General features: G+C 36.7%; 1 protein-coding gene across 1 annotated transcript; it reads left to right on the forward strand.

Moving 5' to 3' along the window:
- Window positions 1–416: 416 nt before the first annotated feature.
- Window positions 417–15,689, forward strand: LOC128021165 (fibroblast growth factor 13-like). Its single transcript, XM_052608166.1, has 6 exons — window positions 417–938; window positions 1,165–1,313; window positions 10,047–10,157; window positions 10,249–10,352; window positions 12,405–12,603; window positions 14,218–15,689. Exons 2-6 carry the CDS (start codon window positions 1,262–1,264, stop codon window positions 14,352–14,354), a joined length of 603 nt encoding a protein of 200 aa, XP_052464126.1. The 5' UTR covers window positions 417–938; window positions 1,165–1,261; the 3' UTR covers window positions 14,355–15,689.
- Window positions 15,690–27,181: the final 11,492 nt, after the last annotated feature.

Consider the following 27,181-nt stretch of genomic DNA (forward strand, 5'->3'; position numbering starts at 1 on the left):
AACAGTAAATTTAATTTAAGGAACTTTTTTTTAAATATTATTTATAGTGATCATATCCGACAACGCAACGTGAAAAAATATGAAAAAATATATATATATTTGCTTCATCGTTTTTATGTAACAAGATTTGTGACTTGTCTGTGGCAGTCAAACTGGAAGTTTAAACTACATAGTCTTTCAGTGGTCAACCATTTCTATGGCATTTCTATGTACAGATTCATCTTGCTCAAACAAGAGTATTTTCATATTATAAGTTTTAATCGTTTTGTAACTCGATTTCTCAGGAGAACACATTTGCAGTAGACGAAAATGTAATACCTTTTTGGTTAGAAATCAAGTATACCAATTCTCACTTTTAAAAGCAAAATGTAACAAACATCTATTTTTGCTAAATAGATAAACACTCGTTGAAATAATATAAGCCTAGTCATTTTTGTTCAATCTTGAAATTGTTGTTTAACAGATTACCTTGCTTATGGTTATATATTTTACACTTACTGGCCTGTAGCCACTCTTTACACGAATCTTTAAGTTCAGCTAATGAATGACTCAGCGTAGATGTTCTACGTCATGTTTGTCAACTCGAGAGTATTCTGAAGACTGAAGCATCAGCGGAGGATGACGTAACGCGTCACGTGGTGAAGTTTGGGACCGGGATCCACAACGCAACCTCAATAGTAGCGTAGCGGGTTGAGACACAGCCATGTGGACTGATTGATTTGTCAAAGCACATCATGAGCGCTCGAATTGTAATCTTGCGAACCGCAAACTGAACGACACTGAAACAGCTTGGCAAGTGGCCTTTTACATTTTAATTTCATCAGAAGACTTGTTACATATTTTTTCACGTCTTATTGTTTTCCTGCCTTGTTTTTTGTCATATGGAACAAAGCGCTATATGAGCACCTGCCAGATAAGATAATAACGACCAGCAAACGGTAAGGATTCAGCAGCATGAAAATCCACAGTATTAAATTCATTTCAAGGTTTTCTTTTCTTTTTTTTCTTTTTTGTTTTAGTTTATTTGATGAGTGTGATTGAAAAAAACACATAAATGGTTTATACGGAATGCCATGTATTCTTTGATTTAAAATATATGAAAAACATAATTAAAAAGACATGCTACGGGGAAACCGTTGTAAACAGCGCTCTGGTTCCTTTAAGGGGGGTTGGCCACTGTTAAACTGAAGAGCCAGTTTTAAATGATCGGACCGATTTGGTGTGAGCTATCATCAGGAATTCTTCATCAAAACTGGGATCTATGAGCGGGAAAGCATTACTGAAGACGAAAGAAGATAAGGATGCAACAAAGGGTAAGACGTCACATGTATAATTTTGCTTAAACATTTTTGCTTTCCATGTATTTATATAAATTTGGCTGTTTATGATTCTGCAAAAATGGCTCACGATCTGGTTATGCAGACAAGGTTATGCATGTCAAGCATCGCACGGAAAATCATTAAATATTGATTCTCTCGGCGGTAGTAGCCACCGATCTATTAAGCCTCTACAGAAAGTAACTTAACACGAAATTATAAAAATATATCGGCTTCTAGGCAAGCAAAACCAACAAGTGTGATGTTTATTTTGCCATCATATTAGCCGTGGCGCGGTCACTTTAAATCTAGCTACTGTAACAATCGAGTGCGCTTCACTAGAAGCGAAAATAGCTTTCCACTCTTTTCACACTTTACCTCAAAACAAACGCTTTAATTAAAAGCACTTTCTTTCAATAAAACGCGTTGATAGCAAGAAATTGGTTATAAATGTATTATTTTCCTTGAGAGTGACTGACAGGCGCTCAGCGCGCTTCAGTTCACGGATGTAGGCTGGGTACCTATTGCCATGGAGACAAAGAGGCGGAAAGTACCTCATTAAAAATACATAGCATGCTCTATAAAGCAGATGCATTCGGTTTTTAGTGTCTACAGTGGTCCTTTTACTGGACATTAATTGCATACATTTTTATATAAGGTCAGCAAGCAATTAAGTGTGGTTGGATCATATTGTAATATAGCTGTTCACAAACCCTGAGAGGGAGCTATGAATGGTTGTACAAAGGATTAGGTTTGATTAAGTTCTTACAGGAAAAACGAATTAAAGTTTATTAAGTTATGGAAAAGTGAGGAACAGTCTACCCATCTACACTGAGGCCATGTTAAATGAGGGGTCATTAAAAAGACACAGGTTTTTATTATATTTAATAGACCTGTGGGGATACAGCTTAAATAAGAGATTAAGCTTCTTTGTAGTTTTAATTGAACACACTGTTCATTTAGGACACCTTCATTTAGTGTTTAATTCTAGTCAGTGTATTACTCCACTGTACGTCCATGTTTTATAGCCTAATAGTGTCCTTCAAAGATACAACATAGGCTGTGATGCTAATTAAATTTTCATGTTGAAGTTGAAGCCTAAGTGTTTTATACTTTGTAATCTTGTAAAAGTGTCACTGACAAAAATGAATCATAATGTTTCACACCACATGTAAACAAGACTCCTCCGGAACAATCTTATAGTATCTGTAGCCACAGATCTGTACAGATAAGATACAGATCTGTGTTCAGCTTAGTCACTTATTTATCGTTTATAATTTTCATGACAGTTTAAGTGTATACTGTTGTAGAAATACTGAAGAATATACTTTAGTGTAGATTTCATTAAACACATGGCTTTACCACCAGATGTCAGTATCCTCTTTCTAAACTCATTTGGTTTCTTTTTATGGTTCTCGGACTCCCGCTGTGTGTCTCTTGTTACTGTTAGTGTGTATCCGTCTTTTTCTTTCTCTCTTTCTCTCTCTCTCTCTGTGTGTACATGGATGCTCACATGAATCAGTATGTTGTGTAGAAATGATGTCTAGTCTATATTATGTCACCAGAATTTTTCATAATACTTGTTGTTCTGTATGTTTCTGTTATATTTAAGTATATACCATTCAAGATGCCAGTGAGTACATTCTGTTGATGTCGGAGTCAACTCAGTCGCTTGCTGTAGATAAGAAAGAAAACTTACCCTTTCATAGTAAATGTCAGGAGCTCTTTTGCTGTCCATTCTGGAAACTCTTCGTTTTAAAGAAAAAAGAAAATACTGAAGGTTTGTCGAGATGAAAGTTTATTGATTCTACCTTGCTATTACCTGGATGGGATTTTTTTTCCCTCATTTGCTTAAATCAGGACTTGCTATTATCAGTCCCATTTTTTTATCTAAATAATGTAGCTTTTTTTTTATATAATAATAATTATGTCAACCAAGCTCTTATAATATATGCAATATTATATTGATAGCCTATCTGAATTTAAATAAAACAATAAGCAAAAAAATAAATAAAATAAAATTGTGTCATAATTTACCCAGGTTTTTCGATGTCTGTATAAAATACTTATTTTTCTTTTTTTCTGTTGAACACAAAAGAAGATATTTTGAAGAATGTGGGTAACTGAACAGCTGCTGGTCCTCAGTAACTTCCATAGTGGAGAAAAATATTATGGAGTCATTGGGGACCAGAAGCTGTTTGGCTACCACATCCTTTAAAGTATCTTATTTTATGTTCAACAGAAGAAAAAAAAATTATAACAGGTTTGGAACAACTTGTGGGTGTGTAAACAATGACAAATTTTTATTTTTTTGGGTGTACTATCACTTTATAGGGTTAGTTCACCCAAAAATGTAAATCTGAACTGAATCGTTTGAAATGGTTCCCATCTCCAATAAGCATTAATTCACAAATTACTTAAGATGTTAACTTTTTTTAATGTGGCTGACACTCCCTCTGAGTTCAAACAAACCAATATCCCGGAGTAATTCATGCACTCAAACAGTACACTGACAGAACTGCTGTGAAGAGAGAACTGAAGATGAACACATAGCTGAGCTATATGTATAATACGGGACAAAATGCATACTGTGAAAAAAATTGTAAAGTGTTTCTTTAAAGGTAAAATCAAATCAATATGTGATTCAACAATTTACAGTATCTCTAATGGAACACTATAATATTTATGAAAATAACCTAATTTTCCAACTACCCTAAAGTAGCATTTTTTACCATTTTCGAATCCATTCAGCCAATCTCCGGGTCTGGCGGTAGCACTTTTAGCTTAGTTTAGCATAGATGACTGAATCTGATTAGACCATTAGCATCTTGCTAAAAAATTATGATAAGAGTAACGATATTTTTCCAATTTAAAACTTGACTCTTCTGTAGTTACATCGCAACTTTCCATTTTCCATCAGTCTTAGTACATGATTCCGTATTTTAAGGGAGTTTTTTGCTATTTGAGACAAAAGTAACAACATTTATGGCACAGTTGTTGTCCACAAATCTTTAGTGATTTCAAATATGAAATTTAATAATAATCTTAGTGAACAGTTTTGGCAAATTTTTATGTTTCCCCATTCAAATAAATAGGAGTTACACTTGCATGCCTGAGAGACATTTCAAAGATGTCCGCCGTCTTAAAAAGATATGACTTGTCTTAAAAGAACTTTGCTAATGTAAACAATCTCCAGATAGTTTCCCCCTTTTTTTTGTTATGTCACAGAAATTATGTCATTTTTCCTTTAAAAAATGGGTAGGCAAAAATTATATTTGTTGTAGTTTACATTCATCATAAAATTTTTCCCAACTTTGACGACGTCCGCTTTTGAGAAACATGGAAATGTGAAAAGTGTCCATTGCAACACATGATATTATTTCAGTGCACAAGTGCTATTATTAAATTTAATTAACATTACTGAATAGAAAGGGAATCAGTATGCCTTCCCGTCCGGACCCACACAAGGTGTTACTCCTGCATGTATACACTGATTGTATTTCAAACCCTAGTCTGTTTTATTACACACTTCAGGAGTTGTTGGATGAAATGATGAAATGGAATAAGTCCCGCCTTCTAAATGAAAGAGCCAATTACTGATCGGTAAAGTCATTGCGTCACTGCAGCAGTTAGAAGCTCCGCTTATGACTATTCAGCTTCGAGTTTATGACTGCACATACGCATTGTCGAACCTGAAAAATAAGTTTTTTTTATGCTATTTGAGCAAAAGGAACAACATTTATGGGGTAGTTAATTTAAGATTTTGTTGCTGATTTTAAATATTTAATTTAAATGTGATTTTTTGAAATTTTAGGATTCCCCCATTCCATCAGATAGGACTTTTTTTTGGATTCCCGAGATAGTGGCCACCAAGACTTTCCTTGAAAGGGACTTTGGATGAGCCCAGCGTTCCCTCCGAGCTCATTTCACATATTTTAGCGCCATCTAGTGGTGCTCTTTGAGATCAGCTTTTGGGTGGGGTTGTTGTTTTCACTCGAAAAGTGTCTGAAAACAAAAGCATAAAACTAAAGTATTTTCTAACTGTTTTGGTTAAACACGTAAATACGTTTAGCCAAATCTGTTTTGATCATATATATGAGTTTTAATTTTTTTTTTAATAATTTTATGCCCTTTTGAGACTATCTTTTTGTATCATTACAAGATTTGAAATAGTTTAGGTTTAAGTAAACCATGGTTTAATAGCCGTAATAAATTAGATCAAGAATTATAATTATATCATTGCCTGGCTAATTAAATTCAGTTCCCAACGAAGACAATATATTTGTCAATAGCAACACAGAGAATAAAGAATGTAGAAAATAAAAAGTGCTCCAGCTCGGGTTCCCTTATGAGTAAAGACATAAAGAATTGATAGAATTCACAGTCACTGGAGATTTGCTGTGAATGAGTAATATAGAGACTGCCAAAGCATTAGGATTACATAAAACACTTGTGTATGACAACAACATTGATAGATCCTTAAACTCACATTATATTAGTTGCATTAGAGGAGCAACTTTGTTGTTTTCCATGTAGGCCCAACACATAACAGGAAGGAGGGCCAGACAAATTCAGTTCACCCTCTCCGATGAAAAAACCCTGTTTCTTCATTATGCGGTATCTCTCTACTCTCCCCTATCTTTAGCTTCTTGCTGTGAATGACCCTGAAGAGAATGTTAGATTTGGCAGTAGCACAGATGCATCTGATGAATCATTGATAAGGCGCCCTAAGCTCATAGTGGTCCTTCAATAATAGCCGATAACAATCTGCTATGATCACCAGGCTGTGATCTTTTAATGGACAGAATTCTCATGAGAATTAGTTGAAAGTTTGCAATGCCCTTTTTCTTGCTTTGCACACTATGAAGCAGTGCGAAAGAATAAAAGCATTCTTTGGATGCCTCTGAGATGGCGTTTCCCTTGAGAAGATCTGTATCAGGTAAACTTTTAGATATCTGTAGAAATCCAATCCTAAAGGCTTTCTTAATAGGAGTTAGACAACAAATGAGGTATAGACATTTCTAAGCTGATGATAGCATGTTTGAGGGGTTGAATGGCTTTGTTTGTAACTAACAGAGAGTTGTGGTTCTTTAGTGCTGTCCATGGTGCTGAAATTTACCAGTGCAACTGAAATTCATCTTAAGTGGGTCACAAGATTTTTCTAGTTGTTTTCTCAAAGAAGGATCTGAGTAAAAAAAAAAAAAAAACTAAGCAAAACAGATTTTAAATATATATATTTGCTTATGTATATTTTCTAATATATATTTCCGCTGTGTACTTTAACACCACCCATCCGTATGCAATGTAAACATTTTGCATTCAGTGAAAAATATTATTTAATATGACTGATTTTACATGCCTGTAGGTTGAGGGCTAATTGAAAATAAGGTAAAAATATATTGAATTAAATGCAGTTTACTTTACCATATAGACAAAATAGTATTTTCAACATTTCACCTATTTTTAAAAGTGTAAAAATTACTGTATGTGTTTTTATTTTATGAATTATCTTATAATTTACAGACAAAAATATTTACAACAATAGGCAATAATATACTTTGATATTTATTTGTAAAAAAAATGCTATAAGTAAAAAGTATAGCCCATGTTAACTGATGTTGAAGTGGCATTCCCAGAATCCCCCTGTGTAAAGTTTTAATGAAAAAGTCATTTTCTTTTATTTTTGTTATTAGTTATTTATTATGTGTTTTATGCTACATTGCACAGAATGTTGTTTAGTTCATGTTTACTGCATTATTGTTACTCTGATGGTGTTTATGTTATTATATAGTAGCTGGAGAGGGATTAGTTGGTAATTTAACATTATAGCATTAAATTAGATATAATTGAAGCAACCACTTTTGTTTGTAAAACATGTATATAAATTTAACTAAACATTTTTACAGCGTAATTGTATAAAACAACACAAAACATGTATGGCAACGAAAGGACTACTAATGACGTAGTCTGTGTGCCAAAAAGGCCACTCGTCTACAGGAGGCTCTTTTATTGCCTGTTTATACACGGCGGCTTGTTGAAGACCACAGTCACGTCTCTCGGGCTGTCTGTCACCATGCAGCCGCTGAAGCCGTGCTGCTGCAGGAACCACTGTGAAGGGAACGAGCTGCTGCTGCTGCTGCATTCCAACCCAGTGTCGAAAAGAGAGCAATCTGGAATCTCCGCACTAGCAGATGTGGATATTTTAATTTTTTGGATCATACTGCAGACACCTAAGTTCAGACGCTGTTTCATGCGCCTGGGCGGTCTTGCGGAACGGGGACGGGGTATCTGTTAGTTACCTATGCAGATCTCCACTGCTGAAAACGAGCACATCTGCAAGGGAAGCCGATTAATCCACTCAACTTCAATTAAAGGCTGCGTTATTGAAAGGCGGGGACCTCTTGTTCTCTATTTCCCGACACAATCTCCCTCTCTCTTTCGCTCTCTCTGTTTTCTCAGATGAAGACAATATTTAATTATTTCCTCAGCCGCGGTGTGTTACAGGTGCTCATTTTTCAGCGCATGACTTAGTAAAGCGTTGGATCATGACACAATGGCACGCGTTTCTCTCTCCCACAAACGCGCAACAAAAAGGCAACGTTTTCTAGAAGGCAGCTTTTTCCCTGGAGAGGAGAAGAGGAGCTGTCCGGGATCTGCTGCACCATGTCGGGGCACAACAGCCGACGCTGAATGAAGCGGCTGTAAAGGATTCAAACTAAGTGATTTGTCAACAGGAGAAATATGCTTAATCCTTGTAGGGACAACAGCGGACTTCTGAAATGACCAGTACGCACCGTCATGGAGTATTGATTTGACAATGTTCTGAGCACACAGGACTTTAACATACACAACATATGGTCATTTTTAATCTGGGACGCGTCGCCACAACGAAACGCCAAACTGGCTACAGCCGCAGCAATCGCCAGCTCCCTCATTCGGCAGAAGAGGCAGGCGAGGGAGCGCGAGAAAGCCAATGCCAACCGCTGCGCCAGCAGCCCCAATAAGAGCATAGGGAACTGCGAGAAGCCCAGCAGGCTCAACTTTTTCTCACGCGTCAAACTCTTTGGCTCAAAGAAACGCAAGAGAAGGCGGCCAGGTCTGATGTTATGTGTTCTTTTGAGCAGACTTTACCCAGATACTCAAGTCCATCAATCATCTTCATCATCTCCATCCTCATCATCGTCATAGTTGACTGAGTTAAGAAATTGTGACAAAAATTTAACTCCTTCTATACGAAGGAGTCTGAACTGTAAACTAAGATCTGCTCTACAGAGTAACAAGAATTTCACAGTTCACTGCTTTTGAGCACTGGCTTCTCTCTGAGCTAGAGCTGATGTTGCAATATCACCAGAGCACACAGCTCATCACTTGTTCTACACTAGATAGTATGCAGTCTACGCAGTTTGAATCAGAGATATGGCTAAACTGAGATTTGTGGCACTCTTTAGGTTATGTTGACTTTAATTTGATGGATTTTCATTGCTTATATTGAGTATTTTGTTAGAATGAGCATGCTAGCTGGTCTCTCATTCAGTGTTGTAATTATTTATAATTCTACAATAAATATAATAAATGTGCATCTTGTTTATAATAATTAATATATTGGGTTTCTGGTTGGTACACTACTAAAAATAAAGGCTCCAAAAGGGTGTTTTTGCAGTAATGCCATAAAAGAACCATTTTGGTTTCCAAAATAATCTTTTAGTGAATAGTTTTTAAAAGAGTAAATGTTCCATAGTGTGAACAACAGTTTTTTTACTTTAAAAAACTTTTTGTGCCATGAAAAGGTTCTATGGATGTTAAAGGATCTTCTCAAACCTTCATGAACCTTGATTTTTTTACCACTTGAGAGACCTCTCGAGTGGTCTTAAATAACTGGGAGAGTAAGAGTGATTCTTAGCTTTAAATTGTAGGTTGAGGCAGAGCTGAACTTGGGTCATGGAAAATGTGGTAACATGCAAATTAACTTAACAATACTTTGAATGACATAAAAAATACATAAAAAATAATTTTTTAACATTTGTTGCTGTATTCACGTTCAGAGCACTGAAAATACAACACTTACAAGTGAAAATAGTGCAAAACCATATTAAAAATGTGAAACATTATTAATAATAGTAAAATAAATAATAGCAAAATGTAAATAAACTAAAATATTATTTAATATGATTGACCAATCCTGACCTTGCTTTGCATCATTTAAAGTTATTCTAAGGGTCAGATCAGGTAGAAATACCTCTTTAAACAACTGCAGGTGAAAAAAAAAGAGAATTATTATAGTTTACTGGAATATTGTTTGTGACATTTGTGGAATCATCAAATATCAGTAGCACAGAATGGGTAAGCAACGTCTTTTGTATCCTCGCTGCTCCTTTTTTTGTTTGTTTGTTTTTTGCATTTTCTCTTGTATACAATAAAGAAATATTTTTTTTTGAAAACTTATAAATTCAGAGTGGTTTAACTGGAGTCGGAATATTACTGAAATGCATGTTACATAAGTTATAGTTATCTATCACCTCAACACTGAGGCATGCTTGGCAAACGCCTGGGTCCTGTTGGCACCAGCACTCACTATGTTTTCACAATTCACATTTTATGGTTTTCCAACATTCATTTCTTGGCTTTCATAAGCTGTGCATTTTTGTGCTGGACGTTCTTCCTCACCCCATATACATCTGCTGTGGCATCCCCCCCTCACCTCTCCTAAATTGTGTTGTCTCAATTCTACAGAGCCTCAGCTCAAGGGGATAGTCACCAAACTCTACAGTCGACAAGGTTTTCATCTACAACTCCAAGCTGATGGGACCATCGATGGTACAAAAGAGGAAGATAATAGCTATGGTCAGTTCACCATACATAACGTTTAAACATGACCATGCTGACACGCTTCTTTCCTGTTGGTTCAATTCTGTTTTGTACTGTAACTTCACAGCTATTTTCAACCTCATCCCCGTTGGGCTGCGGGTGGTGGCTATACAGGGTGTCCAGACCAAGCTCTACCTGGCCATGAACAATGAAGGCTACCTGTACACCTCTGTAAGTGTAGCAATCTTTTTTATACACTCTTAAAAATAATGGTTCATTATATTTCAATTATTATTTCAATTATGCAATAGAAGAACCATTTCGGGTTTCCCAAAGAACCATGCAGTGAACAATTCTTAAAAGAAGCTTTATTCTAAAGAACATTTTAATAATCTACAGAACCTTTTTCCAACATAAAGAACCTTTTGTACGATGTTAAAATTTCTTCCTGGGGACCAATAAAAAACCTTTATTTTTAAGGGAGTAGTGCATCTTTGCGAGTCCCTCCTACACATCGTGGGCTCTTCTGAGTTCAGGGCAGTAGTAAACATCCCACATTTCATCTCTGCTGCTCTCATTTGAGTTAAATCTATGTCTTAGACAGCATCATGGATGCCTGAGGATCCATGCTGTTAACTTAAAGGTTGCAGGTTGGACTCCAGACAGCCGGCGATCGATGAACTGAAGAGTTAATGAGATCCAACTCCTGCCCAAACACCATCTGCCTCTCTTATTTTTTCACAGCATTGTATCGTACTTATATTCAAAGAGGAGATAATGGCATATTTAGACATGCTTGTTAGCACCTCACATTCACACGAATATTATTCACACTTCATATAATTGCTTTGTACTTGAATGCTATCTATAGAAAGCTCATGGGAGATCATCATCATAGCCAAGGTTTCCGTCCCAATATCTACTCTGCAGTTTTTAAATACAGAGAATTCACAATAATGCTCTAATGGATATTCTGTTTTGCGAGTGCCTCCCTCGCCTCTTTCCTTTGATTAAATGTGCTGTGGCAAGATTAATAATTTAGTGCTGTGCCAATAAGTGCTTCTGTAAATGTTCCTTCATTTTGTGTTACATTGCTGGCATTAGAAGATCGCTAAAGATTTGCAGGGGCTTTTGAAAGTCTTGGCCAGATCTGTGCTTTCATAATGCAGAAACAGTTTACACTGTACCTTTGTATTTCAGCTGTGTGTGGGTTCGCGTCTGACCACCTGCCCACAGAAATTGACTCTGTTTCACAGACTGTGATGATGCATTTTCCACAGTTATTAACATTGTAAATCTAGCTAAGCTTTTTAATATTTTCATTTAACAATGTAACATACATTTATGACTCTATACTTGGGCTATATTACTTTGGTATGAAATATCAGTAAACTAGATAATGCTGCTTTTAGGGTGTTTTAGGGTAATGACTGCAAATTTGACATATTTCTCTTTACTGATATAATCAATCTCTCAAAATCCTTTCCTCATTTGGAAAGTCGGAGACACTATTGTGGATTTTTTTTTGTTTTGTTTTAATGGGAATGCAAAATAATTATTTGTTGTTCTTTCTATTCACCACCACTGAAGTTTACTCAACTACACTGAAAATTGCTAGTAATTTTCACAATTACAAAGGAATGGCAAGCAACACATTTATTTAAATGTGAATTTGGTAGTAGAACGACTGAAATTGTATTCTTTAGTAAAACTTACTCCAATAATCATTATTTACACTTAGAAAAAAATATATATATAATTTTTTTTTACAGTGTATGACAACTTCTAGAACACCATTGGTCTAAAAACACCATTAATGTGCAAAGGGCCCATACTCAAACCCGCACCCATGGTCGTGCCGGTATACACGTATCTCCTTGTTGATTTTGAGAGGTTGTTTTCCCCAGGATGAATGTATTGATCCACAGGAATGAGTCAAAGTGTTTCAGGCCTCAGGAGTTTAATGGTAATCAGTCTGTACCACAAACTAGAATGAAAGCACACGCGACGACGTGCTACCATGTTTAGACCACTTATTACAGTTCCAATCAGAGGAGTTTACCTTCAGGTTTAAAGACAAATTATGAAGAAGTGATGTGTGATATCGACGAAGCTTGTCTGGACCATCGTCAGCCCAAATTTGTCTGCTCTCGCTTTCTTTATCTCCCTATGAGCTTGCACACATTTCTTTCTTTTATGAAAAATACTCCTCCAAAACATGTACAAATGTTTCTCTTGTCTTTTATGTCTTTGTCGTCTTCTCTGCCCATTTCACTCTCACAGGAGCACTTCACGCCAGAGTGCAAATTCAAAGAGTCAGTGTTTGAGAACTATTACGTGACATACTCATCAATGATCTATCGGCAGCAGCAGTCAGGACGAGGCTGGTACCTGGGTCTCAACAAAGAGGGTCAAATCATGAAGGGCAACCACGTAAAGAAGACCAAGCCGGCTGCACACTTCATTCCCAAACCCCTCAAAGGTTTGTTCAAGTGTCTTCTGTACCGATCGCCAGGCTGATGACTTTCTAAAAATATCTATTTTAGACTGAGGAGATATTGGCTGAGTGTAGTGCAAGGATTCAAGTAACTTGTTGGCTTTCCAGCATGTCTCTGCAGTTGTCTGGTGTTAAGGACAGAAATGTGCTCTTCGAAGAGATAGAAATGCAAATGTGTTGGAAATGCTTGTATTGTACAAACTTGCAAAGATGTGATTGTGCTGAAGGGGGCATCTGTGCCATTAAACTGGTATAACTGCTGTAAACATGTTAACATCTTAACTAACTTTCTAAACAGATTTTGTTTGAAGTGATATATATTAGTACTACACGTTTTATCAGCTTTTTTTATTTTTGCTGTTCTTTTAATTAATTGGCATTAGTTAATTTGAAATTGAATTTAATTGAAATTTAACTATTTGTGTTCATTTCCCCTCTTTTCATCTAAGGGCCGGTTAAAGGTATTTTTTAAGAACATTAGTATATTATTTAATCTTAAAAATTGATATTCTCAAATTATGTATATGATAAGGTTGTGATGACTAAATTTGCTTGCAGCATTAAAATTGACAGATTTTTTTTTCATTCATTTAGGCAAAATACAATAGAATGTTAATATGAAAATAATTCTCTTTATTAACCAGAGAACCTTTGCTTCTCAAAATATGACTCTCCCGTTGAAGAGAAAACAGTCTATAAAGAAGATTTATAGGCACACCTTATTTTACCCCTTCTAGAAATATGCAGTTTTTTCCTCCTTGAATTAAATTGGTGCCTCTCTTTCTCAGAACTGTCTGAATCAGTGGGGGATTTAAAAACTGCAGCTGCTTGTGTGCAGTCATAAGTGAAGCTACGGAAAGATGGCTAGACATTAGTCTGCTTTAAATGAGCATGGAAGCACCATGCAATTAGATTTTAAATAAAGTTATGGTGTATTCATGCAGCACAAAATAATTTTTTATTGAAAGCAGGTGTTTTTGTGCTGCATAGAGTACTTACTTGGAACTGGTTCAAATGATTTTCATGATGTTCTACTTCGACAGACCGGAAGCTATTCATTTCCAAATGAGCTGAGTGGATTTCACTTCGTGTGTGAATGCTGAGATTTTTATATCTGTTTTGTGCCCTAGTTGCATTAAAATATTTGAATTATTATGGCTAGGCTGACCGGATATGATGTATTTTAATAAAAAATATGAGCATGAGGTGAGAAATGCAAAAAATAAAAAATTATATATATATATATATATATATATATATATATATATATATATATATATATATATATATATATATATATATATATATATATATATATATATATATTAAATATGTTCCTACATTTGTTAGCATTAAAAAAAAATGGCATCAGAATGTCAGTCCTGTTTTCCAAATATTTCTTCCTCTAATTCAAAAGAATCAGTAATTGGAAGCCTAGTAATTGGAAGGAACAATAATCATTCAATTCCTTGTGATTCCCATCCCTATAGCGCTGTGTATGCACTAATAGAAGTCATTGATGTACTAATAAGGAGACAAGCTTGCTACAAGCAGAACATGAGACTCATGAGATCTGTTATTTTCGTTTCCCTCATATAGTTGCCATGTACAGAGAACCGTCGCTCCACGACCTGACTGAGTTCTCCCGCTCCGGAAGTGGCACTCCAACCAAGAGCCGCAGCGCCTCAGCCATGCTCAACGGTGGCAAGACTCTGAACCAGAATGAGTCAACATAACCGCAGGGCACAACTGTGGCCTGCTGCTGTACAGCTGCTGGACTCTACTAAACAGCACAAACCCGTTTACAAGAGTGCAGTGAAACCCCTTAGCTGGTCGCTAGCTAGTGTTTCCTGAAATCACTGTGATGAGAACACAAGTGCATACCTGCATTGTACAATCTTCTGCAGGTCAACCTCGTGAGACAAACAAACCAAGCCATCCTTCTGATGTAGGGGTCTGTGTCCATTTGCGGGCGATCCCTGTTTCCATGTGTAGCAAACAGAGCTGTGGTTTACTCCTGTGGCATTTTCACAGATTCTTCTAGAACACCTACTTTTGTGTTTTGCTCCATTTCTTTCTTAGGGATGCCAGCTCCATAGTGCTCTAAGTCACCTACAATATGACAATAGCAGCTTGTGCGAACAATTTATCGGTATATAGAGACGGAAATCCCAAAGGTTTTTGGACATATGATACAAGTATTTCAGCTCAGCTTTTTTGAGGCATTGTTGTGTGCTTTTTAGACGAGGCGTTTTGCTCCTCGCTTCTCTTTTTCTGTCTTTTCAGCTCCCCCCACCCCCCCACACACATTGTTATTCTGCAAATTAAACAGATTTAGGGTTCGGTCTTTCTGCACACCAAAGATGTCATTAGTCTCTTTGTATGGAGGTAAGTCAATTTGTGTAATTTCAGCTCCCTCAGACAGATGGTTGAGAAAACCGCAAGAGTGAATGTAATTTAGTCAGAGAAAATGTATTCAGGATAGAAGAAGGCTACTCGCAGTGTGTTTTTCTGCTTTTTTGTCTGTTTATGTCTTCCTTTACTTCCCCTCTAATTTGGGAACTCAGCATATTGGAGAAATGTTTAAATTATTGATTAATGCCAACGCGGTAAGATTTCCGTAAAAACCAGACAGGCTCCAGCCCCCCCACCCTCTTTTTCGTAAACAAAAATATAATGAAAACCAAGCAAGAGAAAGCTTCCATTTTTTTACAGGGCTAAATCAACATAGTAAATAATTTGTGTGTGAAAATGTATTCTTATTGTTCTTTCTAGTCGTCAGTGGTCAGGTAGCAGCCCCTGTTTATCATTTGGATCAAAATCATCTTCTGTTGTATGTATGTATGTATGTATGTAGCTGTATGAAGCATATTTAATGCATGGGGGATTATGGACGCTGCATGTTATGTGGCTATGTATATTAACTACAGTATGGAACCATGTGCTCTAATGGATACTGGAGTAAAATACAAATGTATATAAATGCATTTTATCCTGCTACCCGTCTGTTTATTATTTGTTGTACATTTAAGAAGCTGCACTGAATAAAATGTTTTGTATGTTCAGAGCAATCACAATGTTTGATTATGTGTTGTTAAGTGTCAAGTGCTGTGGCACTTGATAACTCTTCTTCAAAATAGTCATTGTATGTTGTATGTGACAGTGCTGCTTTAAAATACAATACTAATGCAGATTTGTAAAAAATTATAATATTTGAATTAAGCATATTCTTACTGCTATATAATACAAATGTAAAAAGGTGAATTAAATATGTTACAGTACATATAAAATTGCATTTAATAAAATGTAATATAAAATATATAAATTGTATAATTATACATAATTATGTACATTTAATATGTACAAATGATCTTGGCATATTTGAGTTTGCGTATGTAACATTTAAAGACAAAATAAATCTCTCTTTTATGGCAGATAGAGAAAATCTCCAAAATTCTTATAGAAAATAACATCTAAAATAAAATGTATTTTATATCAAATATATTATTTGTTTTTATATTTTATTACATTTATATTTCCCCCCATATTTTACTTATAACCAGATTTGACCAATGTATTCCGTTAAAGACTTAAATAATGTTAAAATAATCAAAGGTGACATTATATTTACATTTACATTTTATTCATTTAGCAGACGCTTTTATCCAAAGCAATTTACAAATGAGGACAGTGGAAGCAATCAAAAACAACAAAAAGAGTAATGAAATATAAGTGCTATAACAAGTCTCAATCGGGTTAACACAGTACACGTAGTATGGACTTTTAAATAATATAATAAATAAAAACAAAACAAGTAGAATAAAAAAGAACAGGTCAAGTTAGTGTTAGAGGTCTTTACACACACACACACACACACACAATTGCATAATAAATGAAAAGAAAATAGAATACAAAAAGATTAGAAAGGTAGTTAAATTTTTTTTAAGAATAGAATTAGAATAGTGAGTGTTAAAGTTAGAGGGTCAAATAGAGATGGAAGAGATGGGTTTTAAGCCGATTCTTGAAGATGGCTAAGGATTGAGTTGGGGAGGTCATTATATTTAAAGATATCTTACAATAAATGCATATTACATTCTTCTCTGAAAAATTTATTCTGACTCTCTGTCATCAAGGCTGGTTGACTGTATATTATTGCTTGCATTTTTAATAACCTAGTTAATTGACAGTATTTTGACATACTGTCCTGAAGTTATTAGTAATACTGACTGACAGAAATAATGACAACAGCAGCTAATAACTTTACATAAAAAAGTAAAAAAAAAGTTTTTAATTATATCATGAATTTGTTGTTCTGTTACCAGCTTGTTGGTGAAACTCTCCACACCCTTGAAATATGCAGACTCTGTGACATTCAGAACCTCTTAGGAATGTACTTGATGTTCATTTTGGCACCACAGTGCATAAACTGTGGTGAATTCATCTGAATTTAAACCATAACTTGTGAATAAACATCAGGTCAGCAAACACTGTTTGATTTTTAAGTAGATAGTTCTACCTGTTTTTTATTCATGAATTCATATTGATGAAGACACCGTGAATGAAGAAATTGATTTTGTTATGCTTTGCTTCACTGGAGTGGTGTAATGAAACGTTGATCATGTCTAATGCATAACCTATGGGGAGGCTATTGGAAAACCATCTGCTGTTGTTTAATGTACTGTAAATGGGCATGATATAGGTCTCATTTAAAAACCATCCAGTTCAACACTATTTAACTTAAATATGATCAAACCATTAAATAAATGTATATAGGGACATTTTAATGAAAAAGCACTGAAAATAAAGAAGGCAAGATGACCTTGCTTGATTGTGTTTTCAAGACATTTAAAACGCATTCAAACATTTGAGACAGAATAATATTGTAAAGCCACAGAAGAAAATGAAATATACCAAGGTGTTCTTAACCCTTGTTTATCATCATTCTAAAACCCACCTTTAACCCTGAATTAATGTGCATTTCACACTTGTAATTTGGTAGAGAGTTAGCGCTGTTTTTACCCTGGATTATGAAACCCTGCTTCGGAGCAGGATTTTGGCACCAAGTTTTGTGTGTGTGAAGAAGTGAAGAAGTTCTAACTTTTAGTGTCCAAAAAGTCCATTCAGAGAAAACATCTCGGGTTATGCAAGTAACCATGGTTCCCTGAGAGGGAACGAGACATTACATCCCTTAGGAGATACTTTAGGGAAAGCCATCCGCATGACCGGTGTCTAAATCATGCGTTTAAGCCCATGACGTCTTTAGTTGAGTGCCCGGAAGTATAATAAATGGTTGTAATGCACGTCATCGACTTCTTTGTCTGAAGGAGATGTGACACAGGCAAGCTTTTTTTTGTCTCATTCTTGGGGAACCATGGTTACATGTGCATAACCCAAGACGTTCCCCTTCAAGGGAACTTGCAATGCGTCCACTAGTGGATACTATGGAGAATTTGAATTATGCTGAGTTTTCCTGTAGACTTGGTGAGAGAGCTCCAAAAAATAGTGACAAACATACACTAATTGGGGGGGGGGGGGGGGGGGTTAATCCTGTGATGATTCAGACAGCTTAAAGGTGCTGTCTAGTTCATTTCAGTTCAGGGAAGAGAGTGGAAGGATGACTGAAGCCCTTGGCAAGAGAATACCACCCACTACAGGGAAACAACCGTGCTCGGAATCACAAATCAAATCCGATAAGAAAAGGAGCCGAACCAGAGTAAACATCGGCCACTGCTTTCAATTGCTGGAGACAACTGATGGACCTGAAAGAAATGAGGTTCGACTTCGAACTTGCACAGTGTTCGAACTATACCGTGACCTTTGGGGGAGCCTACCTGGGGGGGGGGGGGGGGATGTGTTTGCGTGTGCCTCAAAAAAGGACTTACTTACAAAGATACATAACAGCTACAACTGTATATGCACTATTATACTTTATCGACACAAATTGATCTTGTCTAACAGCAAACAAACAGCCGCTCATAAAAAGCCTATGTATGTGTTTATTTTATTTTTTATTTTTTGCAACTTGTTCTGAGCAGCGCTGCTTATTCCCCCATTAATCCACTCCTCAGGCAAGTGCGTGCCAGGTACCTTTTCAGACGGAAGGTGTTTTTTTTTTTGCGTCTCTACAAGCGATGCACCCCAAGCTTCCATCCTTAACAAACAGCCATTTATATCGGCTCATCCAGTCTCGCCACTGCTGGCTATTCCAGTTTAACGGGAGAGAGGATTTGGAGCAAGAGGGGTGTCCGGCCTCTGACGAGCTGTTACCATCTTCAGCCAGAAACTTTTCTTCAGCTTCTTGCGTTATCACAGTGGGAGCGGCGGGACAGTGCTTGCAGCAGGTGAATCAGTCGTGCTATGAACGTCATCACTACACAATTTCTTGGTAAAACCAAAATTAATTAAACTGCCTTGTTTTCTTTTTGCCATGGCTATGATGCTATAACTGCAGATGACTTTGCGCGTGATAAATGGCCTCCAACGTTTATTTTTTTTCTAAGAATATGTGAAGTGGATATAAGACATGTGTAGAATTTGCAGCGCAGCGCCCCCACACCTTGATGCTCATTACAAGAATAGCATGTATAGTAATCTTTATTGAAGTAAATTAGGTTTTAATCGCCGTCATGCATGAATGCATAATATTTTTGCTATTTTTCACTTAATAATCCATCATGATAACATTACACAACTGAAATTGCACTTCAAAATATTCACATTGTCAATATTTTTGAGACCCCCCAAAATTTCACATTTCTCGTTTTCAGGGGAGCCCATGTCTTATTTAGGGGAGCCGAGCTCCCCCTAGCTCCCCCGTAGTTCGCACTATGAACTTGCAACATTTCTTTTGGATTGGTAAGTTAGATGCTGTTAGTATTTTGCTAGACGTTTGTTTTATATGTTTGTGTATTTTTTTTTCGGGAAGTTATAACATAGAAATCGAAGGCTGTTCGATAAACGTGCTAATGTTAGCGATGGCTAACCGTAGCTGCGTTTGATAATTAGCTAGCTATAATTTACCCATTTTTTTTATATCATAACTAACCTGCTCTGTCTAGTCTGTTGGTCTCCGTGTCCTCTTTGCTTCGTGGTTTTTCTGTGCGTGAGAAAATTGATGTATGGCGTGAAAGCGTGTGAAAAGAGTCAATTGCGTGTGTCTCACGGTGAATGCTTGAGAGTTGGCAGCTCTGGTTACGTTGGTTGGCGCTAGCTTGGTCAACATCAGCTGTCTGATGTTGACCAATGATGTTGACAGAATGCTGTCTGTGAAATTAATTTAATTCAAATAATGTGAATATACAACTCAAAATGTAATATGAACAAAACGAATAGGAACATATTCACTGGTAAAGGTGAAGGATAGTACCTTGAAGATGTCATGTTTCAAAATCACTTGACATCACCCAACGTTCCTCTGAAGGCAAAACGTCCTCTTAGGCTTCGGCTATGGCTGTAGGGTTGTTGTGAAGGTAGGGGCGGAGCATAGAGACTATGCCGTTCTCGTTTGTTACCCTAGAGTAGACCAATTCACTTTATTGAGGCATACTGCCCCCATCTGGTATGGAATGTGGAGTATGACTTGATTTTTTTGCCAGACATGACAGATGGCTCCTTTAAATAACTTGGGGAAAATGGGGAACCCAACCAGCACTAGTATTTCAAGGAGGGACATCCCATTCAGCCAAGGGGAGACAGCGGGGGACCGCCTACTTGAAAATACTCTTAAATCAGGGGAGGCAGCCTAACATATCAAAAGGAAACCTGAGGGGACCACCTACTTAAAGCCCTAAAAGTGGGGAGGAAGCCCAACCCTGCTACCAGAAATATTAGAAGGGAAAGAGCTCACACTCAGGGGAAGATCTTATCAAAGAAAACTCGACTCAACCGGTACATCTTTGACAAAATTACTTCCCGAATAGGGAGCCTAAAAAGAGAATCAACCTATAGGCTCTCATGCAAACACTACAATCTCGGGTAAAAGCTGAAGCAAAGAAAAATCAGGCTTGCTACCTTCCCTCTCGGTAGTCCAGCAAATGCATATAATGAGTGCATGCTACCTCCTCATGAGCAAAATGCACTCCATCCATGCTACTTCACAAAGAAAGAAGCGCAATGAGTGCATTAAACTCCCTTGAGAGCTGAATGTGCATGTTTCTCACCCACTCACACAACACGAGTCACATGAATCCACAAGTATCAAAGCAAATCTTCTCAATGAGAGCATTGAGTTTCCTCAAAAACTAAAAGTGCACGCTCCTCACTCATGCATTAATCATCCATCATACAGAGGAATGCACTACATCAGTGGTTTTCAACCTGTGGGCCGCGGCCCCCTAGTGGGCCGCGGTGGTATTGCAGGTGGGCCGCCAATTATTTTCTGTTCATTTGCAGTCCATTCTAGGGCTGTGCGATTAAAAGGAAACGTCCTAAAATCACGATTTGAGCGTGCGCGATTTCTAAATCGCTTTATAGCACAGTTTTCCGTGGCCCTGACCTCCCGTAGTATGCTATCTGATCCAATCAGAATGCATTGCGCCTAGCGCGAGAACAGAGACTGCGCATATGCCTAACTCCAGGTTCACACACTGTCTGTGATGCGCCTTTTTTCTGAGCCAATGTTGACGGATCAGAGCGTTCTCACTGCGGTAAAAGGCTAGAAATAAAAATGTGCGAAAATAATTCATGTCCAACACATGAGCATAGAGTGAATTTGTTAGTGAACAGGATGCAGTTTAAGTGAGAGGAGACACGTTTTAAGTGTGAACGAGCAAAGGAAATCTGCGTGCGAACAGAGAGATTCGCACTCGTGCATTATTTTAATGTGCTTTCGCGTTATATTTATGCGCTCTCACTGCTGACTGCAAACACATAGCCTACTGTATACACACTGCAAACACCTGAGGCACCGCTACAATTAATGAGCTCTATGAAGAATGCATGGCAAAAAGAAAAAAAAGTCCCTGTATACAGGATTTTTTTTTTTTTTTGCCACAAGTCTATACATTTTTTTACATCTTCACTATAGTGATAATTTTGACTTATGTCTGTTCTAGAGATGTTACAACTTTTTGATAAAGCTCTGATTGGTTTTCTTTTGGAAATATGTTTAAAATTAATCCTGAATGCATTTATGACTGTAAAAGCATATCGGTGTGTGTCACAATTGCAAAATTGATCAAAAAAATCGCGATAGTTTTTTTTTTTTTTTGTCCATGTTTATTCAATAAATACAGTTTAAAATCTAGCTTCTGAGTACTAAGTTATTAACCCAACAATAGCGGGGTCAGTTAATTTTTTTGAAGTGGGCCGCGCAAACATATGTGTTTGGTTGTGTGGGCCGCGAGTTGAAAAAGGTTGGGAACCACTGCACTACATTAAATGATTTGCAGAGTGTTTCCTACACGTACACAAACAAACAGCTCCTAAAGACAAAGAAGTTGATGACGTGCTTAACAGATGTCATTTTATACTTCCGGGCATTCTGTTAATGACGTCACGGACTGTGCGGTCCAATGTATTGGAGTGTTTTCACACATCCTTTAGACACCGGTCATGCTGATGGCCTTCCATATAGTGTCAAGTAGAGAACATGTTATGAGTTCCCATGAAGGGAATGTTGATTTATAATGGTTTTCATGGACTCTTAATTAGCTTTTCCTTGTTTCCTGATTTTTTTTGTTCCCTTTTCCTTTGCTTATAAATAGGATTAATTATTAATTCGAAGTAAATTATGAGTAGCGCGAACTCTGAAGTGAGATAACCCAGAGTTCTGTTTCTGATTCGGTTTAGAATGACCCACTGTTAACTAGTTCAAGTGTGAAAGGACTAAACATGTCTGTATAAGCTCCTTGGGTGAATCTAGGATGGTTACATCATCATTTCCCAGGCTAAGGCCATCAAATCATGTAAATATTTCATAACCTGAAATGAATTTTGAATGAACTGGGCTTTCGTTCCCAATAAACCCAGTGAGACAAGATTATTTGCCCCTGGGAAATGTGCTAAAGACTCTGCATTCATTAACATTCATATCATTAAAAGAGCACTACTTTCGGTGGTAAGGAAGGTGACATGACCTGGCTGGAAGCACAAAACAACTGATATGGAAGAGTGATGTGGGACAGAAAAATTATAGATACTAAAGAAAGGAAATGAGATGGAGAAGTAAAGTTATGATGGACAGCTCAGTGCTGATCAGCTGTTTAAAAATCTGTTTCTGAGAGCAGCACTCAGAAAATTGTACTGCAAATGAAAATAATGAATGTAAGGGAATCAGACGAGGGTGAGTCTGGACTGAATCACATGTAAAGCCGGCTATACAACCCCAGCTTTGTGCAGCCATGCATGGTCACTTTAACTCTGTCAACTTGCATTCTATAGAAGAAAGCACGGCTCGGTGAGCACCGACTTCTTCAAATAATTTTATTGGCTGCTTTGTGAGATATAGTCCTAATATGACTTGCATTTACATTTAATCATTTTGCAGACACTTTTACTCAAAGCAACTTACAATTGACTTCTTACATAACACTGGCAAACCCACAGATACTAGAAAGTATAGTTGCAGATCTATGTTTGTATTTACAGTACAGCAGTGTGCCGAAGCAGATTTGAGCATGCAGTTCCCATCTGTTTTGGTGTTTGTGTGCTGCGAGTGGTGCCTCGCAGGCTCTGATGTCGATGATGGAGTGTAGAAGAAAGGCGGGGCTGATAGCCTGTACCATCACTGGTTGCCATGGAATCAGGGAGGATGTGATTTCTGTGGTTATGGGGACTATTTACAAACCCCTTACATACATTTTGTTTGCTTGTTTTTTTGAATGATGAATGTGTATATGTATCTGTGCTTTAGATTCAGATGTTTGGTGTCTGGCCACAGAAACTGAAATGCATATAGTCATATTTTCTTCTATGTGTCATTAAAGCACTGAGTCAGGGCATCAGAAGATTCTGGAAATCAGAGCAGGTTAAAAAGACATGTAAGCTCTGTGAGAATCAAATCTTGCGTTGTGTGAGTTTGATTTATGCATATTTCAAAAGCTTGGCTTACTCTGTCTTCCTCTCCGAATCCATAGGGATTTATACATTTGCACACATACAATCATGCACATATGCTGTTAGACGCCTCAATATAGCTCTGGCCCCATCCCACCATGGGGCATCGTCAGAGGCTTTTATTTTACTTAGGTGAAGCTCCTGGTAAAGGAAAACTTGAAAAAAAAAATTGTCAGGCCAATTCAGGGACATTTCTAGCCTTTCATAATTAGGCTACTCCATGAAAAAGTCTTTCCATATTTTCATTCTCATTTATGATACTGTTTTGAATGTTTGAATATAAATGGTTACTGTAGTACAGAGTGTGTTGCTTATTCACAAGCCAAGCAGTTTCATCCCTGACGTACACGTGTTAGTTTGTTTCATACAATGGGCTGTAGGTAAATATCACCTCATTCATTCATATTTTTGTGTCTTATAATGTGTACCATTACAGTGTGAGAAACCACTGTACACGATTCAGTGTGTGAGTGAACTATCCAAATGAATCAAACTGAACTGCAAAATATTTCATACCTCTTTACAAACCCATTTAACTGAAAATATCAATAGTAATTCATCTGTGAATCACTAGCTCTGATTCTAAACAGTTAATAGAAACCAGACATTATTGCTGAAATATTACCAGAGATAATGAATATCAGGTTGGTATGCAGTATTCTCCAGCATCAGCCAAGGATTTATCAGTAAAAGTTTACTGGGTCGCTGGCATTTCACTGGGGCTCAAGCCCCTGTAAATAGTGTCTAACCACACACCTAGTGAAAATATGACAAAATATTTTGCCATTTAAAATTTGAACAGTCTATAAAACTTTTAGACAGATAATTTCAATTTTTCTCCAATTTCCAGCACACCACAAAGAACATGAGCCATGATGTCTGATTCAGGGACAAATGACTCCTATGAAACGGTTCTTCTCAATGAGTCAAAATGATTCACAAACCAGTCTCAAACTCACTGCCAGTGAAAATATGAGAAAATGTTATATATATATATATATATATATATAAACAAACAAACCACATACACATGCATGCACGGTTTGTGTAATATCACAGCATCTTCCACAAATAGAATCCCAGTCAAACTGGGTAACCAAGGACACATCCATAAAACTGTCAGTTTATAGATTTTTCAGACTCGATGCTCGGCTCATGGTTTGAGCGCTGATGTGCGTATGTGCTCGGCCTTGCACTCATTTCACCCGATCGATCAGTAAACAGAGTTCAAGGATAAGACTGATCTCTAGAGCAAAAATGACAGCTTAATGACGCCATTCAATCAGATGATGCCATTCTAAAAAATTTTTAACTCTGTGAACATTAGACCAAAAGGAAAGCAGCTGAACTGAACACAAAAGGAGCATGCAACAGCCAATTTTTTATAGGAATATAAACAGGAACCCCCTTTTCATTAAACCACAGGACTGTGGTTTGTAATCATAAGAGGTCCATTCATTACCTTTCTGCTGAAGCCATGTTTACCACTGTGCTGAGATTGAAATATACTGCCATGGATTATCTGACATGACAGGCCAAATTAATGTCTATTAGTAATCATGCATGTAAACCTTTGCCTTGCCCTGTATAATTAATGACAATGAGGTTCATGAGATTTGTAATGGGATAATGAAGTTGAGAGATGAATACAGAGAATAGGATTTGATATAATAAACACATCTCTAACATTATCGATTTAATTATAGCAAATACACGGACTGCATTGTGTTATTTTAAAGAAAAAAAACCCAGGCCACTGGATGGTCAGACAATTTTTAAGTCATATTTTTCAATATGTATCCTACCTATAGAGGTTGCATTTTTTTAAATATATACTAAAATAAAGATTCATCTGCCTCTGATTTGATTACATTTTTAATTGAGCTTAAACTAAACTGTTGCATACCCAACCCTTTCAACTCAGGTCTGTTTTTTCAGATCAACATGCCATTCTCAGAGCTGAAGCTCTTTTCTCATCGACTGGTTTGCTGGCTCATTAGAGGATGTGTTATGCAGCTCTATCTCTGTCAGGTACAAGCCAATTTCAGAGCCAGTTATTCTGTGATGAGAACAAGGAGCACTTTTAATGAAAGCCTTCCTCACATATTTCCTGTGAACTTAATCAGCCAAGGCTAATCATAGAACCTGCACCATCTATCCTAACGAACAGTTAAAAAAAGTTTCGACCTTCTGAAATGATCTTGATTTATGTCAGCTGGCTCTCGGCATGTGCTTCCATCTAAGTCAATAATAATTCAATTCTGTCATTTAACAATATTTTACAGTAACAAAAATGTTTCATGCGAATACTATTTATTATTTTGTAACTTTTGTGACCCCAAGCACTGTCAAAAACATCCTATAGCTGCTCATCAGGGAATATTTTGGTCCATTTTTTTTCTGCACAAGCTGTTTCATAAATATTTTGGGATGTCTTGCATATTTTTGGGATGCCTCAAATGGCCTTGAATAGAAATCATGCCACAGCATTTCAATGAGATTGAGGTCAGGACTCTGACCTGACTATTTTTTAGATAGGATGCGCACTGATAGTGATTTATTCCTCTGTTTAGGAACAAACATGTTGCATGACCATTCTTTCTTTAAAGTGTCAGATCATAAACTTCCTGACATTGTTCTGTAAAATTGGAACAATTATATTTTAATAAGTATGCTTGCAGATCCATAAGATTTCTCTCTAGGGTAATTTTCTGAAGGGTCCTTTGACATGTCCTTACACTGACCTTTAAAAGGAAAGCCATGATACCACTTCTGCTGAATATCTTCTATTTGTAATCAATCTGCTTCAGTGGAGACTGATGGAGCCCCACGTCTTCAGACACCCTCATGTAACCTTTTCCAGACTAATGAGCCTGTACAATTCCTCTTCTGTGGTTCTCCGAGATCTCTTAGGTCATGCCATATTGCACTTTAACAGAATTCAGTGGTAAAGATCAGGTAACCTAAGGTTTCCATTTCAAGAGGCCTAGAAAGTCACATTTTATATTAATAACTACTTTGATGGATTTAACCTTTTGTTGATATGGATTTGCTAAATATTCTTTCTCGTTTGGTATGTAAGACTATCTTTATTGACTTAAGATTTTAGGAAGTGTCATATAGAAATCTAAATAATTTCAAAGGTTTCTGAGGTTAATGAGGAAGATATAAACAAACAACAAAAACAAAAGAAAACAAACTAATAAAATAAAAAATGATGAACAGAAAATTAATTAATAAAAAATACATAAAAAAAATAAATGTCTTAATCCATTAATAAAAATAATTGCAGTAATTTAAGGTAATATATCACTTGATGATACTGAAAATAAAATGCAATATTCAGACGTCTAGATTTATTAAATCCATTTGCCAAGTTCTGTAAGAAAAAAAGATCCCTGGAGAAATCTTTTGGTTTATATGTATGTGTCACTGAAATCACTGAAATCACTGTATTGAACAAAAAGGGTTCAGGTGACCAGTATACTTGAAGAAGATTCTGATATAG

This window comes from Carassius gibelio, chromosome A10 (genome assembly GCF_023724105.1).
Source record: "Carassius gibelio isolate Cgi1373 ecotype wild population from Czech Republic chromosome A10, carGib1.2-hapl.c, whole genome shotgun sequence".
NCBI classification, from domain to species: Eukaryota; Metazoa; Chordata; class Actinopteri; order Cypriniformes; family Cyprinidae; genus Carassius; species Carassius gibelio.